At 37.6% G+C, this 16,538-nt stretch overlaps 3 protein-coding genes across 8 annotated transcripts in view; 2 read left to right on the top strand and 1 right to left on the bottom strand.

Moving 5' to 3' along the window:
• Positions 1-6,292, bottom strand: part of LOC145502523 (DALR anticodon-binding domain-containing protein 3-like) — a 90,303-nt gene extending 84,011 nt beyond the window's left edge. For all 4 annotated transcript variants that reach the window (XM_081481843.1, XM_081481842.1, XM_081481844.1 and 1 more), the window contains exons 1-5: positions 5,755-6,292; positions 2,349-2,665; positions 1,340-1,722; positions 561-590; positions 65-123 (exon numbers count right to left, since the gene is read on the bottom strand). In XM_081481843.1, the coding sequence (XP_081337969.1) occupies positions 65-123; positions 561-590; positions 1,340-1,722; positions 2,349-2,665; positions 5,755-5,967 (1,002 nt within the window). In that variant the 5' untranslated portion in view covers positions 5,968-6,292. The remainder of the gene's footprint in view (positions 1-64; positions 124-560; positions 591-1,339; positions 1,723-2,348; positions 2,666-5,754) is intronic.
• A 3,577-nt stretch (positions 6,293-9,869) lies between these two features.
• On the top strand, positions 9,870-12,729 carry LOC145503390 (uncharacterized). Its single transcript, XM_081482849.1, has 3 exons — positions 9,870-10,512; positions 11,491-11,586; positions 12,300-12,729. The coding sequence occupies exons 1-3, from the start codon at positions 10,395-10,397 to the stop codon at positions 12,386-12,388; spliced, it is 303 nt and encodes a 100-aa protein (XP_081338975.1). The 5' UTR covers positions 9,870-10,394; the 3' UTR covers positions 12,389-12,729.
• Positions 12,723-14,941, top strand: LOC145503389 (uncharacterized). 3 transcript variants are annotated; one of them, XM_081482848.1, is made up of 3 exons: positions 12,723-13,366; positions 13,866-14,063; positions 14,537-14,941. In XM_081482848.1, exons 1-3 carry the CDS (start codon positions 13,139-13,141, stop codon positions 14,867-14,869), a joined length of 759 nt encoding a protein of 252 aa, XP_081338974.1. In that variant the 5' UTR covers positions 12,723-13,138; the 3' UTR covers positions 14,870-14,941. The 3 variants fall into 3 exon arrangements, with proteins under 3 accessions (XP_081338974.1, XP_081338973.1, XP_081338972.1); XM_081482847.1 differs by having other exon boundaries at positions 14,534-14,941; XM_081482846.1 differs by having other exon boundaries at positions 14,525-14,941.
• Positions 14,942-16,538: the final 1,597 nt, after the last annotated feature.

Genomic DNA, 16,538 nt, shown 5'->3' with positions numbered 1-16,538 from the left:
AGGTAGACAATAAATTAAAAAATATGTCTTGATCCCATTCCCAACAAATGTGAAACTACCTTACATTTTTTCCAGCTAAATCCAGCTTTGCCACATCTTTAAGAAGTGAAGTTGACAGGGTAACTAGAAAAAATGTGGGCCATTGAAAATTAAATAGTTGGCATTGTTGGCAAAACCTTTTGAGAAAGTTTTACAGCACAAGCAGTTAAATGCAGTTCATGGAGTGTGACATGCAAACCTCGGAAACAGTTTGTTGTTCTACCTAATTATGTTACAATCCTGTCAAATTATATGTTTGGCACCTACAGCTATAGATCAGGTGAGATCCTTGAATGTTTTATTGTGTCAAGTGTGGCGAACGACTGTCTAGTCTTATCACAGTATGACCTGCATCATGGCATCTTTCTATTGGTTACACATCAAAGTGAACTCACACAGAACAGGGACATTAACAAAGATTTGACCATAACACACTGTAATGAGCAGCTGGTTTCCCAGTACTACAAATAAAATGTTTACAGTACTTTACTCTTGATTGTGACAAGAAAGAAATTCCATACCTTTTGATCGACTTCCAACAGCTGTCAAACCTCAGAAAAATAAAAAAAATCAAACTAGCAAATCGGCATATAATTTCAGGAAAAAGATTAACATGCTATTCACAGGATTTGTGAGCTAATATTGCATGTTTATCATGTGCTTACAATATAATACATTTTATTGATTCTCCCAAAAGGGTTTTTCAGAATTTATTTACATGAAGTAAAAAGGAAATACAATGTAAGATAAATTCAAAATGTCTAATAACATTCATATTAAAAACATGTGATGGATGACTTATAAAACTTTAAACTTGAGTAAACCTATTAGATTATCACTACATCCTACTTAAATCTACATGCATCTTACTTGCCACATTTCACTTCCCGCACTCTTCTTGAAATGCAGAACTGAGTGCAAGTTCTTAGTTGCAACAGAAAGATTATTCCAAGTTTTAAGTGCCCTACACTGTATAATGGAAGCCATGTTGCACTGCTGATGTCCTACATATAGGTAAACTGAGATGGTCTTTATTTCTGGTGTTATATGAATGAGTTTCAGAGCGTTTGAAGAGGGTAGTAGATAAAGAGGTTGGGGCTAGAAAATATATTTATAAATCATAGTAACGTCACGTAAGTTCAGAAGTTCTTCAATGGTGAGCCATCCAAGATCATTTTGAATGGATGAAATATGATCCTTTATAACCCTTGATAATTCTAGACATATTCAAAGGTAATATATTTTAAGAACAAAACTAAAATCGCATGCTACTGGATTGTATTATGAATGTGTTCCTCACCTTCAAACTGTGTATTATCTTTAACAAACTCCTCCCCATCCAAAATAATTCCATCAACATTCAAATCAGAGTCTTGACAGCTTGAATTATCTTCACAATCACAATTACAATTCAGTACATTGTTTGCAACTTGATCTCTAGTCTCAATATTTATTGAGACTGCTGACTCATGACTTTGTTTCACATATTTGCAGCTTTTTAAGAGTTTGTGAAGTTCTTTAGCATTTTCATCAAGTTCTTTATCTGTCCACATATTGGTTTTAGTTGGAGTGCAACATGATGTAGAAAAGAGATGACATGTTTCTTGCATATTTTGATTGTTTCTGAGTTCAAATTCATGTACAGTTTGGTCTGTGCTGCCTGGAATTGATTTCACCTCAGCCCTACAAACCAAATTAGAGAATGCTTCAAATTTATAAACATCTGCACCCTTTGACAAGGATACAATGTAAGTAATCTGTTACAAAACAAATGAACTGTTGGGAAAATATATCACTGATGAGTGGAAGAATCAGCAATATATCCTATTTTAAAACACAGTCATGGATAACTGTCTTGTATTCAGATTCTAACCGATTACTCAGAGAGAGAAAGAGAAAGAGTATCTAAAATTATTCCTAAATAAATATTTCTGTGTTTCACTATAAATACTGCCTTTCATATTATTAACTGGTCAATATACTATTACCAAGCAATTTTACGGTAAGTTATTTACTAATACCAGGTCTGGGTCAAGAGGTAAAAATTGGGCATACGGATAGTCAGCTGTATCTATTTAATGAAAGAGAACAGATAATTGATATCCTAAAAGTAACTGAGCAAAAAGGGTTTTATGGATGATCAATTTGTCTAATGTCCACCCTCAGATTTAATCCCTGTTATATTATTAATGTACATTGCACTACACAATTATATTGAGTACCGAAATAAGCTGAAATGAAGACCCACTGTATATATAATGTTTATAATAAATTAGCACATGACAAGTAGTTATTAAAACACAACATACCTATTAGCATTTAGAAGCTGCTTGGTGTGTTCACAAATAAGGGCTGTTCTTAGATGATCAAGACTTAAATGATCTTGATCCTTATCAAGTGAACTTAATAACACAGAAGGATTCAATAGCACACCCTGAGAGTTTTGTCCAATTGATTTTCCATACTGGTCTGCTTTACTTATAACATTGTGAAGTGCAGCTCTGGTAACATCAGTCTTTTTTAGAGTCAGTAGAAGATGACCTCCACTCGTCAATTGACAGTGTTGTACAAACTGAATTGTTGATATACGCTCAATGATCTCCTGACAGAGTCTTTCAAATTCAGCCTAAAAATGCCAAGCATATAACATAGAACCTTTAAACTAATACTGACTGAACAATATAATATATTATGAAATTGTAAAAACTCGATATTTCTATCCCTTTAGGCCACTGACAAACAAGTAGCTCTTGCAAGGAGGTTATTCTGCTCCCAGTCCTTAATATAAGACTAAAAAGTTTGTGTTGTCCGATTATATAGTTGGCGTACTGATCTAATATAGGCACAATGTTCCTGTTTATGTTTAATAAGCACTTACTATTAAATTTTATCATAGATCCTAATAAACTGCTTTATTTTATGTTTTAATAAAATATTGATACTTTTTTGATACAATTATCAATGGCAATCAGTGTTTCAGCCAGAAAATTTAACTTGAGGGCCAAAGTGGCCCCTGAAGATTTTTTTTAGGGGCCAATTTTTTAGGAAAGGGGCCACTAAAATTGAAAGCTACAGAAGGAAAAAATGCATCAGGGTACCAAGGAAAATAAAGCAGTTTATTAGGATCTATGACAAAATTTAATAGTAAGTGCTTTTTGAAAGGTTTCTACTCAATAAAGTTTCTTTTGAATCAGATACTAGTATGAAGGATCCGTGCATTACAAGAGAACAATTCTTAGGCATACATGACGTAGTCAATGATCAAGGGCTTGCAATGCACTATAGGGCGATTTCACAGACGGTCAGCCATTTGAAAGTGTTCCGATATGAGAGAATCAATACAGCAAAGCAAAAGGACGGATTGACTTCTTTTCTTATGCTGAATGTTTTAGAAGCAAAGATCTTTCAATATGATTTTTTTAGAAGGACATAATGTGTGACAAAATAACCGTTACTGATCGTCAACACAGAGAAATGTAGTCGCCATTATGCCATAATATGGCAACTAAACCAGAATTTTTCGTCGCCAAGGATGAACTGCTTGTTACATTGGCGATCATATAGATCACAATTTCGAGCCCTGGGATGGCTTTTAAAATATTATGCCTGTGTTAAGCCTGCAGTCTTGTAAAAGGAAAGGGCCAAATTGGCCCTTTTTTCATTTTTCTGGGGGCCATCTCTGATTGTAACGCGGGATTCCTGCAATAGCGCACTCTGGAAGAAACACTGGGCAATTCAGTTTGAGTCTCAAGCAATGCACAAATCAAAATTTACTCTATAAAAAAGATCATCTATTGATGTGATGCCCCCTTAGAAACAACCTGATTTTTAGTTACCCTACTTAAGGGTAAGCCCTCATAATTTTAGAGAAAATTGCCCTCATAAATTATCCCATTAGTGCTGCAACGATACACCAATGCACCGGTGAATCGCAATAGTTTTTGTAACAATACGAATATCAATATTATGACAAGATATCACAATATTATAATATTGTGATTCTTCATGTATTAAAAATTCAACATTCAGAAATAACTGTCTTTTATGACTCTTTACCCAAGTCCAAGCCCTTTCAGGGTTATTTATAAAACAAAGAGACCCAGGAAAGGGAAAAAAACTTCCATCTTTGCTTTGTATTGCTTTGCGTTCTTCTGGTCATATATCTGTCAAGGTGGCAACACAAGAGCAGGTGCAGTTCTAATTAATTGTCAGCTGACACAGTCTTGTGCGCCCATGGACAAAACACATTGGTTCATCCATTCTTTGCAGCTCTTCTTCACCTGTCAGTCGTATGTAATGATGTATCGTATCATGTATCATATTGTGACAGTTGTATTGAGATGTGTATTGTATTGTGAGAAATTGTATTGTTGCAGCCCTATATCCCATATCCTCTATCCCATACTCCAACTCCCATTTAGAAAACAGCCCTAAGAAAATACACTTGTCGATTGGTTAAAAATCTTGTTTCTATTTAACAAATTGACATCAGTTTTTATGCGTCTGTCCTCTTATTGGTGATAAATTACATCATAACATTGTCAAAGTAGCTGTGGAACCATGAGCCACAAGCGAATGCTTCCGCAGTAAACTTTGACAATGTTATGATGAAATTTATCATCAATATGAGGACAGATGCATAAAAAAACTGACGTCAATTTGTTTTTTACAATAACAAGACCCCAAAATGGTCAAATGCTGGGAATGAGGGGAAAAGACGCCATAAACTTGCCGTAAATAAAGATAAGTGAATGACACGAACATTGTCAATAGCTTTTCTTGCTTTTTGATTGGCTACTTAACAAAGTCCATAAAATCTCATTGGTTAAAAAGTTGACAGTTTGACAACTAAAAGTTGAACTTGAAAGCTGGCATAAATTAAAATTTTATCTCTCTGTACTCTTATTGATGATAGAAATGAGCCAATCAGTGTGCAAGAAATTAGACAGTTATTGAAAAAACTTGACAGAAACACAGAACAAGCATGAGCTGTTGACGTAATGATGGCGAAAGCAAAGAGAATTTAAATTTTGATGACCAAAGTAAACAAGTTGCTTTCCTTTTTTTGTCATGGTGTTTTCTAAAAGAAATAGAGAACATGTTCTCTGTGTTTCTATGGAGTTATAGAAACACTCATAAAAGCTTGCGAGAATTCGAAAAAGCTGTGGAAACATTCACCTCCTACAGCATTTCTCGTTCTCCTAAACTTTCAAGAGTGTTTCCATTAAGCAATTAGATTATGAAAATTGGGGAATATCCTTGGATATTCCTCAGTTTTAGCTGGGCAATATTCAGTCATTTGACGCATTTAGACCAATCGCGCATGAGTGAAAACATTTAATGGATTATAATGGCTCATAACCCATGATGGCTAGGCCAATGAATTTAACTCTCAAATTGCATTATCCAATGATCAAGTTTTTAATAATGTCGAATATACACGGCTTTCCTGTATTCTGATTGGCTGTATTTTCTATGGCATGGTATAAGTAAATAAATGACTTCACTCAAACAAGGCCAACTGAATAAAAACATTTTGTCTGAGCTGTGGTCCCACTTTTCAGCTTATCAAAAGAATGTATCAAATTATTAATAACTGGTTATTGACTTATTCCGCAGCTGTTATCCTCCGCTTCTTCTAAAGAGCAATATAAAGAGCTGATAAACCTTTACAAGTAAGCTTACATGTAAGACTTAAGGAGTTAAGCCTTTTACCTTGTTGTCGTTCATAACATCGCCGAGACAGGTTCGTACAAAGGCAGGAATGATTAAATCTCCATTTAAAAGTTTCTTATTGAACTTTAAAGAAAACGAATCCAGTTTTCTTTGATCTAGCCAACTGACTGTTCTCAAAGCTTCACAGAACAAACGTTTTAAGTAAGGGAATAGCTCATTATCGTAAACAGTTCTCACGCTCACGTCCGCCATATTGCCAAAAAAGCCACCTCTCCTTGTATAGAAAGTGAAAGAGACTGGGACAAAAGTGCCGCGTGCGTGTAACGCGCGTGTATGCAAACGTCTCGGCCTGTGTTACTACATGTATGTTCCGTCTATACGGAAATTTAACTGCTTATCGTTATATCAACCTCGTGCGCCGACTGTCAATTTAGACTATCAAACATGGTACTAGAGACCTTTATTGGTAAGGTTTTCATTAAAGAAACAACGTTTACAATCAATTGATTTTTCGAGAAATATTTGCTGTAAAATGAACGGTCACTTAGAGACTACGTCCTATTAAAATGCATGAAAAAAGAACTGCGAATAAAAGATACAAATGCTCACGAAATATAAGACCAATTTTAAAAACGTGTTTTAAAAAGTTTAGATCAATGAATTACAATGATTTTGATGATAAGAAAATTCCCCAAAATTATTTTGTTCTTCTCAGAACTTTAATTAAGGGCCAATCAGCCCTAATTTCCGGCTTCTAAGTTACAAAAGTTCCTTCTTTGCATCGGCTGTCGATCAAAATATGCAAATAAAATTCCCTTGAAGTTTAAGTTCTGATACATTAATTTTCACTAAGAAATAACGGCCAGGTTCAACTGGTACAAGCACGGGAAAGGTAAGATAAATAATCAGCGATATGAAGTAATTTACAGAGACACACCACGAAAGATATACAGTGGATATATCGCATCTACAGCCGTGCGGCCCACGACATTTGGAGAGCGGATGCTCTGAGCTGACTGGGATGCAGTTTTAATGGTAGTACATGTATTGAAGTAAATGCTGTCATTTCACTCATGTAACTGAAGCTTAATAACTGAATTTCGGTTAGTTGTATATCTACAGAATTCATGCACGCGGAGTATAAATAAAATAAATTGAATAAATCCTGGTTTTCAATGGCACAAGAATAAGCCGAATTAGTGAACACCCGAGGCGAAATTAGCAGAGGTACAACAAGTGCTACATGCATGTGAAATCTTTGTGCGCCCGTGGAGGAATTGTATCAGTAGAACGAGAACATACGAAGTTAGGTTGCTTTTATCACGGGGTTAGGTGTAGCATGCTTCCATAACAGAAATATATTCTTAGTATATTTATTGACTCATGTCGTATAGCGCAAAGTTGATAGCACTTGATAGAAAACTGTCTCAAGAGAAACATACTGAGCTAAGATCAAAAAATTATCGATCACGCTTATTTGCTTTAGCTTGGGTTTACATACATTCACATATTATGTGAATGTTTAAATATATATATTGAAACGATTTTATGTAAATGTTGGAATATGTGATAATTTAATTTCTCTTATATACCGAACGAAAATCTCGCCGATGATCAGCGGCGAGGTAATTCTGTCTGTATAATAAGGAACCAAAATCTCGCCGATGTTCAGCGGCGAGGTAATTCTGTCTGTATAATAAGGAACCAAAATCTCGCCGATGATCAGCGGCGAGGTAGTTCTGTCTGTATAATAAAGGAACCAAAATCTCGCCGATGTTCAGCGGCGAGGTAATTCTGTCTGTATAATAAGGAACCAAAATCTCGCCCGCTTTTGTTTTCATTTTGATTACAAGAGAAATTAACTATGACTGAAGAGGATGTCATGTAGTGGAAGTCATTCATGTACTTCATTCCACAGGTAATGCCCTTATTGGAGCAAGACTCGAGGTAGAATACAACCGAGTTAATTTGGATGGCTCCACTGACTATCTCGGCTGGATAAAGGGCACCATCGCGGCATGGAACAGATCGAAGGGCTATTTAGTAAATTATGAAGACGGTGACCAGGAATGGCTGCAGTCTGTAGATGAGAAGGACGTGCGACTGTTTGAGTAATAACTGATGGAGTATGCGTACTATTCGCTTAATAAAAATTTTAATGGAATTGTACAGTTCAAGAGGCCATGACCTATGTAAAATTCAGAGATTAAAGATAGAACAATAGATCCATATACCTTCGTTTTTTTGATTAAATTAAATCATAAAGGGAAATATCACTTTCTGGCACTCGAATTGTAAGAACAGCGAGTACTCGAACTGCACAGAGAGACTAACTGTTGCGAGATTGGCAAGAGTGACAAGGGTACGTAGGATGGGAAAACGTAATGAAAGCGACGTATGCAAACGCAACGGGATATTTTTTTTTACAAACTACAGCTACTAGACTTTAAGTTCCGATAGTAAGTGATTTTCAAAATTTAAAAATTACCGTCCGGAATATAAACACACAGCATCCTCATCTTACACTATGTGATCGCAAAAGCAACAAAAATATGTTTAGAATTGCTGTAGAGTACTTCTTCATTCATCTCGGCGAGGATCATTAACCTAGCCGCCGATCACCATCATCATCATCAGCGAGATTTCCGTCCCTTTAATACACACAGAATTTCCTTGCCGCTGAACATCGGCGAGATTTTGGTTCCTTTATTATACAGACAGAACTACCTCGCCGCTGAACATCGGCGAGATTTTGGTTCCTTATTATACAGACAGAATTACCTCGCCGCTGATCATCGGCGAGATTTTGGTTCCTTATTATACAGACAGAGCTACCTCGCCGCTGAACATCGGCGAGATTTTGGTTCCTTTATTATACAGACAGAACTACCTCGCCGCTGAACATCGGCGAGATTTTGGTTCCTTTAATATACAGACAGAACTACCTCGCCGCTGAACATCGGCGAGATTTTGGTTCCTTATTATACAGACAGAATTACCTCGCCGCTGAACATCGGCGAGATTTTGGTTCCTTATTATACAGACAGAGCTACCTCGCCGCTGAACATCGGCGAGATTTTGGTTCCTTTATTATACAGACAGAATTACCTCGCCGCTGAACATCGGCGAGATTTTGGTTCCTTATTATACAGACAGAATTACCTCGCCGCTGAACATCGGCGAGATTTTGGTTCCTTATTATACAGACAGAGCTACCTCGCCGCTGAACATCGGCGAGATTTTGGTTCCTTATTATACAGACAGAATTACCTCGCCGCTGATCATCGGCGAGATTTTGGTTCCTTATTATACAGACAGAACTACCTCGCCGCTGAACATCGGCGAGATTTTGGTCCCTTTATTATACAGACAGAGCTACCTCGCCGCTGAACATCGGCGAGATTTTGGTTCCTTTATTATACAGACAGAACTACCTCGCCGCTGAACATCGGCGAGATTTGGGTTCCTTTATTGTACAGACAGAACTACCTCGCCGCTGAACATCGGCGAGATTTTGGTTCCTTTAATATACAGACAGAGCTACCTCGCCGCTGAACATCGGCGAGATTTTGGTTCCTTATTATACTGACAGAACTACCTCGCCGCTGAACATCGGCGAGATTTTGGTTCCTTTATTATACAGACAGAATTACCTCGCCGTTGAACATCGGCGAGATTTTGGTTCCTTTATTATACAGACAGAACTACCTCGCCGCTGAACATCGGCGAGATTTTGGTTCCTTTATCATACAGACAGAACTACCTCGCCGCTGATCATCGGCGAGATTTTGGTTCCTTATTATACAGACAGAACTACCTCGCCGCTGAACATCGGCGAGATTTTGGTTCCTTTATTATACGGACAGAACTACCTCGCCGCTGAACATCGGCGAGATTTTGGTTCCTTTATTATACGGACAGAACTACCTCGCCGCTGAACATCGGCGAGATTTTGGTTCCTTTATTATACAGACAGAACTACCTCGCCGCTGAACATCGGCGAGATTTTGGTTCCTTATTATACAGACAGAATTACCTCGCCGCTGAACATCGGCGAGATTTTGGTTCCTTTATTATACAGACAGAACAACCTCGCCGCTGAACATCGGCGAGATTTTGGTTCCTTTAATATACAGACAGAACTACCTCGCCGCTGAACATCGGCGAGATTTTGGTTCCTTTATTATACAGACAGAACTACCTCGCCGCTGAACATCGGCGAGATTTTGGTTCCTTTATTATACAGACAGAATTACCTCGCCGCTGAACATCGGCGAGAAAGAGCGTCTATATATGTTAATGTTATTTCGCATATGAAAGTAGTATTCACATATTGAGAACATGGCGTAATTTTTGCCGTTCTGTATATTGAAAGAATCACATAATATGTGTTTGTCTGAACGCCGCTTTAGCTTGTCCTTGAGTCGTCCACTTTTGAGAAACAGAACAGCCACACTTAATATCTGTAAAAATAACAATTAAGCGTAACGTGAAATGTTTTAATTACATTTTGTGTAACGTATGATAAATGCTTGCTCATAAACACTTGTGAACTGTAGCCGCAGTTACTCGACTGCGAGCAGATCCTCGCTCAATTTTTTTTGTTCAGGAGTTTCAACTAAAACTGAAAAAAAATATTTTAAATTTTTTAGATTCTTCTTTCCAGAAGTGGAAAGGAAATGTTTGCTCGAGGTCCAAAGTTATTCCGTCTGGTGTTAATAGCGGCTTGTTCGGTTGCTGTAGCGGTGATCTTAACCATGTGGCAAATAAATGGAATAACCGACAGGGTTTTGACAGGTATGTATCATAAACTCAAGAATAGAATATTATTGGTAACCTTAGATGCTAACTTATCGGTGGTTAAAGCGAAATAATAAATCGAAAAATAAATCGCCAGAAATTTCATCTTCACGATCAGTCATACAACAAGGAAGACGGAGAGGCCACAAAGTGTAACATGCCTAGGCCCTTAAGGACGTTCGCACTAATTGTTTCTGCGCATCCTTACTGCGCACTCAAATTCACACGCCACGTCATGCGTGAGAGAGCTCGCTAAGTAAATAAATAAACAATGATAGGACAGATGGCCATTGCTATCGCTTTCCCTGGATTTAACGATCTTGGACGTTCGGTGACCCCTACTTTTCTATTTACAATTATCTCCACATTGTCCAAAAAGGAACAAAAAATCAATGAGGGAAGTTAAAAAAAATTCAAGATTTCTGTCCACGGGACATCGAATCCTGCCATCTTGCGGCTGCAAGGCGCGTGAAACTATCGTCGCTAAATGCGAACTTGTTCTTTAAGGAACCTCGCCAGTTGACTAAACTCACTTAATAGGTCCACCTAAACAATATTTGGCAGAGCACATTTCTCTTCAAAGATCTAATTGCAATATTTTTGGGCTTACAGACACTGTGGCCTTATTCACTAATGAGGCCCGATTTTTTCAGATTCAGGGTGTTCTTCCGTGCATGTTCTCTCTAAACAAAGTCGGTGACCCCCCATTTTTTTACATTTCTGACATAACTAACTCATCATCTTACAGTACTAAAAGTCTCAGAAAAAAGTCAATGTTTGAAAAGTTTCGCGCGAACGTCCTTAAGTAAAGAAAATTGTGGTTACCGTGAGTGAGATTTAAAACTACTGATGTATAGTGGTGTGAGACTTTTATTGATTAAAATGTATATGCTGGCAGATATCTTATTTACTTGAATTGCAACACCGATTGCAGAAATTGTAAGGATTTTTCGGAAATTACAATTCCTGTTTCAGATGGAACGAACCATGGGAGCATTGTCAGTGATTCCCACTCTGGAAGCAAGAAAAACGTAGAAGAGATTAAATCCTTAATTCAAATCCGCGACAATGGTAAGAACGCTATTGAATTTAAAAATTAATAATTCGAATTATTTTAGAATAATAAAGCACCAAATTCATCGGTAAACTGCGCAATATTAGATTGATTAGAAAGACAGATGGCAAAAGGCAGACGGACAGACAACCTTTCTTTAAGCACGATTAAAATCAAAGTTCAGTAGCTTGTGAAGTCGAGCATAATAGAGCGGTTTTCAATTGAGTGTCGTAAAACCAAAATCAAGCCAATAACTTACCAATTTAGACTACTCAACCAATGTCAAACCACAGTAAAACCAAAACCAAAGTAATTGCCTGATTACTTTCGACACTCAATTGAAAACTGCTCTAAAATTAAAATTAAATTAAATTGTTACACCTCTCAACCTTAGTACGTTTTCTGATTGGACGAGAAGGTGTCACTCACTGTTGTTCGTCCTTCGTAGTCGAAGATGACCAAAGACATCTAGTTTGTTAATAAATTTCTACGGTGTGTCCGGAGGTGGCTGATGAGACTAATCCGGGCTAGGAAGCCTCTCCCACAGGTAGGGCAGAAGTGGGTAAGGGCTGTGCTATTAGTGCTAGTGGCTCTTTCCTTGCGTACTGCTCGCTTCTCGTCACTCACTAACTCCCCAGGGAAACAACAACTTTCGACTCGCATGTGATCAGGTCGTGCACCTTGAAACCAATGAAATAATAATTTTTCTACTATTAAAATTTTCTTTTAGATAAAACGAACCCCAGTTTCAGCGGCGTGAGTGATTCACAACGCAAAAACAAGGAAGACGACAATGGCAAGAATTTGAATTATTGCTGAATTTGTGTAATCAATTAATTGAAGTCTGAAAGTAATTTGCAGTGAATTGTGTGAATGGTCTATAAAGATAGCTCGTTTGATCTGGTCATAGGCTTGGATAGGGACTGAGCATAGATCAGAGGGTGTACACTCCTAGTTATGCACTGCTGGTGTTATTTCCGGGACCTTCATTTTCCGGGATTCTACGTTGACTGTTACAACAACATTGGCTCTATACAACTTGAAAATGTTTTGTTTTCCTACCTTTTGTAATTGTCTAATCGAGAGAGTCTGTTACATGATGTAACATATAAACATAACGCTTTATTTAACCAAGGGGGCATGAACTTTTTTCAGTTCTAGCCGGTTTCAAAGAACAGCATATTTTCCGTGAAAAAATATAAATAAAACTAAGAAACAAAAGATGCTAGGTATCACCAAAACCAACTGCAAATACGTAAATCATCTTACATGTAACTGTAAAAAAATGTAAATTAATTCGGGGAAAAAAAGAAACAGAAAGAACTGTGACATTTTGCGGTGCTACTTTCGCTGTGTTGGGAGTACTCAAAAGCATTCCTCTGCAAATAGGCTGCTCGGTTCTCAAATAATTCACGTAACGCTTCTATTTTATCTTTTACAGAAGAGCCCACTAGCGAAGAAGACAATAAAAACAGAGCTTATGATCACTTGACTACGTTGCTGTTGTTCGTTGGTTATTCACGTAGTCGACACAGCTTGGTGTCTTCTTTACTCGATGCTCATCCACACATGATAGTTGCCGACGAATCGTACGCGCTGAGAAAATGGATTTCAAACCCAGACTGGAAGACGGTTAACTCGAAGTATGATTTTTTTGATACCATGATGGGAAATTCAGTGCGCTCTTCTTTACATGGTCGAAGATCCCGCGAATCGAAAGGAGGCGTTACCAACCTCCAATTGTTTGGCTACAATGTTCCTGATCAATGGCAGGGAGCATACGATCGATATATTCAGGTATAATGCTATTACAGCAGTGATGCATAAACGTACAAGGTACAGGTTTACGATCTGTGGAAGTCTTTTGAGTCATGGCTCGTGTTCGTTATATGCCCCTTATAAACCGTCAGTTTCAATTTAGTGTAGTCTACCCCTGTAAAGTCATGATAGAATTTTATTTCGAGTTAAAGAGATATTAGACGTACAATAGTATCTTTTTCTCAAGACTGTATAGTATGAACAGTCTACAATCAGTGACAAAAGACATTTCCCTTTTTAGAGTCTCTTTCTATTATTTTTATTGCAATCGTGCCCAGTTTGCACCGCCCCCAATCAATGTAGGTATGCAGAACTACAACATTGAAAGTGGGAGTGGTGGAGGACTGGAGTACCAAGGTTGTATTTTGACAATGCGAAATGTTGGAACCACCTCAACAATTTTTGTCACCGATTCTAGCTTTGATAAAATTATCGTTTTGATATTCTCTGAATATTTTTTTCATATAACAACCCTAAGGTCATTGGAGACAAGACAGCATGGGACACTGCAGTAGTGCTTCGCCTAAAAGGCACAGCCGCAATTTACGAGATGGAAGAGAAACTAGGAGTGAAAGTCAAGTTCATTCACGTTGTTAGAAATCCCTTTGACAATATTGCAACATTTGTTTTACGTCACAGAGATATCCAGGCCAGGGACGCTGATCCGAACATCAAGGTATCGTACTCAAATGACTACTTGCGCCCCAAATATCGAACTTTTTTAACTGAGTTACTCGCACACCATCCCAGTACAGCAGTTTTTTGAGTCTCTAATCTATCAATCTCCTGATCATTAAGATACACACTCTCATTCCACACCTAGTATTTGATAAGGCTTACCTATAGAGGCGTTGTAAGTACCAAGCCAAAGGCGAGTTTTTTAAAAATCTTTGGATCACTGAGTAGGCCGAGCGAAAATCCCCGGCAGGAAAAGGCACAATAGCGGGGAAGCGGAGGGGGTATGGCATGGGGAAAGAGAAAGCAGCAAGGTTTATCAAATCAATTGGGGTCTTAATTGAGAGTCTCTAGGCAACTGAACGAAGACAGGTCTAACAATAGGCTACAGTTTTTGTTTATTGTACCACTAAATAAGAAAGAAGTAAGATTACCACTTATCACTGACTAATGATGTGGTAGAACTCTCAGCAGATTAATGCGAGTGAAATTCTGGATATAAAGATACAGCTTTACAATAACTGGGCAGAGGGAACTCACGTGGCACAGAAAACCTTCCCAGAAGACTTCATAAACGTTGTCAGCATGGATGTTGTGAAAAATCCAGCGGATTCACTCAGAAGAATATGCGATTTCCTCGATATCACGTGTGAAGAAAAATACATCCAGGATTGTGCAGCTATAGTAGATCCAGTCCCTTCAATCACCCGACATCGCATTGTGTGGACGAATGAACAGATAAACAGGGTGTATGCAATGATGAAGAAGTTTCCCTTTTATGACAGGTTTACATTTGAAGACGAATGAATAACTCCTTATCATAATGATAGGGACAAAAATACGTGCTTCTTTACGTGAGGGCGGCGTTCAGGTGGGGGGGGGGGGGGGGGGGGAGTCTAGTCCCTGAACTCTTCCTGTCCCGTCCTATATAAGAGTTGAAACCACGCGGGATAAATTGTAATATATGTGTAATTAACTGGCAACCTGGCATTTTTGACTATTTCAGGTTGTCAGTTACCTTTATTTTAATTTAATTATTATACTACTATGTAATTTAATTTATATGAAAAAAATAAGGGAGAAATAAATAAAGCTGTTGTTAGAGAGACTGTCTTTTCTACTGCCTGGAATGAACCCCTATTTAGAGCGCGCGGGGAAGAGAGAGTTCAGGGACTGGACTACAAGGGGGGAGGGGGGTGGTAAGGCAGAGTAGAGCAATCCTGCTTCCTGAGCTAAGCTCTTCTTTCTCGTTGAGAAGTGCAGTGCTTGATATCGAGACCGAGATTACTAGTGCTTTTACTTGGGGAGGGCGCTTAATGGAGGGAGGCGCTGTTTTGAGTAAATAGGGTAATAAAAACTGCATGACTGAAGCGTACATTTAATCAAAATCTAATGAAATCAATTTATTGAGGTCAAAACGTGAGATGAGGTTTCCCTCCATATTCGAGCCAGAGGCTGATGCATAAAACTCTTGACAATGAACGAAAAATTAAAAAGATTAATTATATTAAAATTAATTTAAGTAAATTCGTAATTGATCCCGGAGTCTAATAAACCGCTTATTTCAAATCTAAGTTTATCCTTATTGTCTCACCCTCTTTTAAGACAACAAATGTAAACATTATTTTATTTAAGAACAAAGCAGGAACCCATGACCATGGCTCCTGAAATATAATAATTCCTCAGCCACCACTTTTTTCGCAAAATATTTCTGTAGTAAGCGTTTGCACGCTTTGAAAGTCAAAGTTATTCGCTTTCGTTTTAACAATTTACATGTAGTCCCAACAGTGATCAACTTATATTTTCTTATGGTGGTCACCCAGCTATTTTAGATCTTTGGTTATTTTGGGTAACCAGTTACTGTGGGTACTTTTAATTTATATATTAAATTCTACAGTAAAAAAAAAGTTGTCTTGTCTTGTCTTCTTTATACAATAGTTCTGATACATAATTACGTCAAATGCCTAAGCCCAAGCCTTGTTTGCGCGCGATTTCCTCAATCCTTTGGTACCTTAAGCTTCGTGTTGTTTTCGCGAAGATTTTCTTTTCATATTTACTTTGGCAATTCGCTGACGATAAATTCGCAAATTGCATTTTCAAAGCCTAACGTCAACGTGGAAAAAGTTCAATAGAAAATACTTCCGCACGGATAGAAGAACATTAAGAAAATCTTTCCCTGACAGAATGATATAGATGTCACGTGAACTTCTCCAAATCGATCATTAACAAATATGGCATAAGGAGGAAGAATTCGTAAATGCTTAGGTGGCTCTGATGAACCTCGTTTGATAGATATATTGACGAGAATATCAAACTACTTTGTACAATTCATTTGGATCTCTTATTACAACTCTTAAATGTTATTAGGAACTAACCACCTTTACAGAGAGGTTAGAAGTTTTTTTATTATTATTTTAATTAATTAATGTTTTCTTTGAACATACATAATAAAATGTGATATATCAACTCAAAATTA

The sequence above is a fragment of the Orbicella franksi genome, chromosome 11 (assembly GCF_964199315.1).
Source record: "Orbicella franksi chromosome 11, jaOrbFran1.1, whole genome shotgun sequence".
Lineage (NCBI taxonomy): Eukaryota > Metazoa > Cnidaria > Anthozoa > Scleractinia > Merulinidae > Orbicella > Orbicella franksi.
The sequence above is the reverse complement of the archived record's forward strand: the minus strand, read 5'-3'. Positions and strand labels throughout refer to the sequence as shown.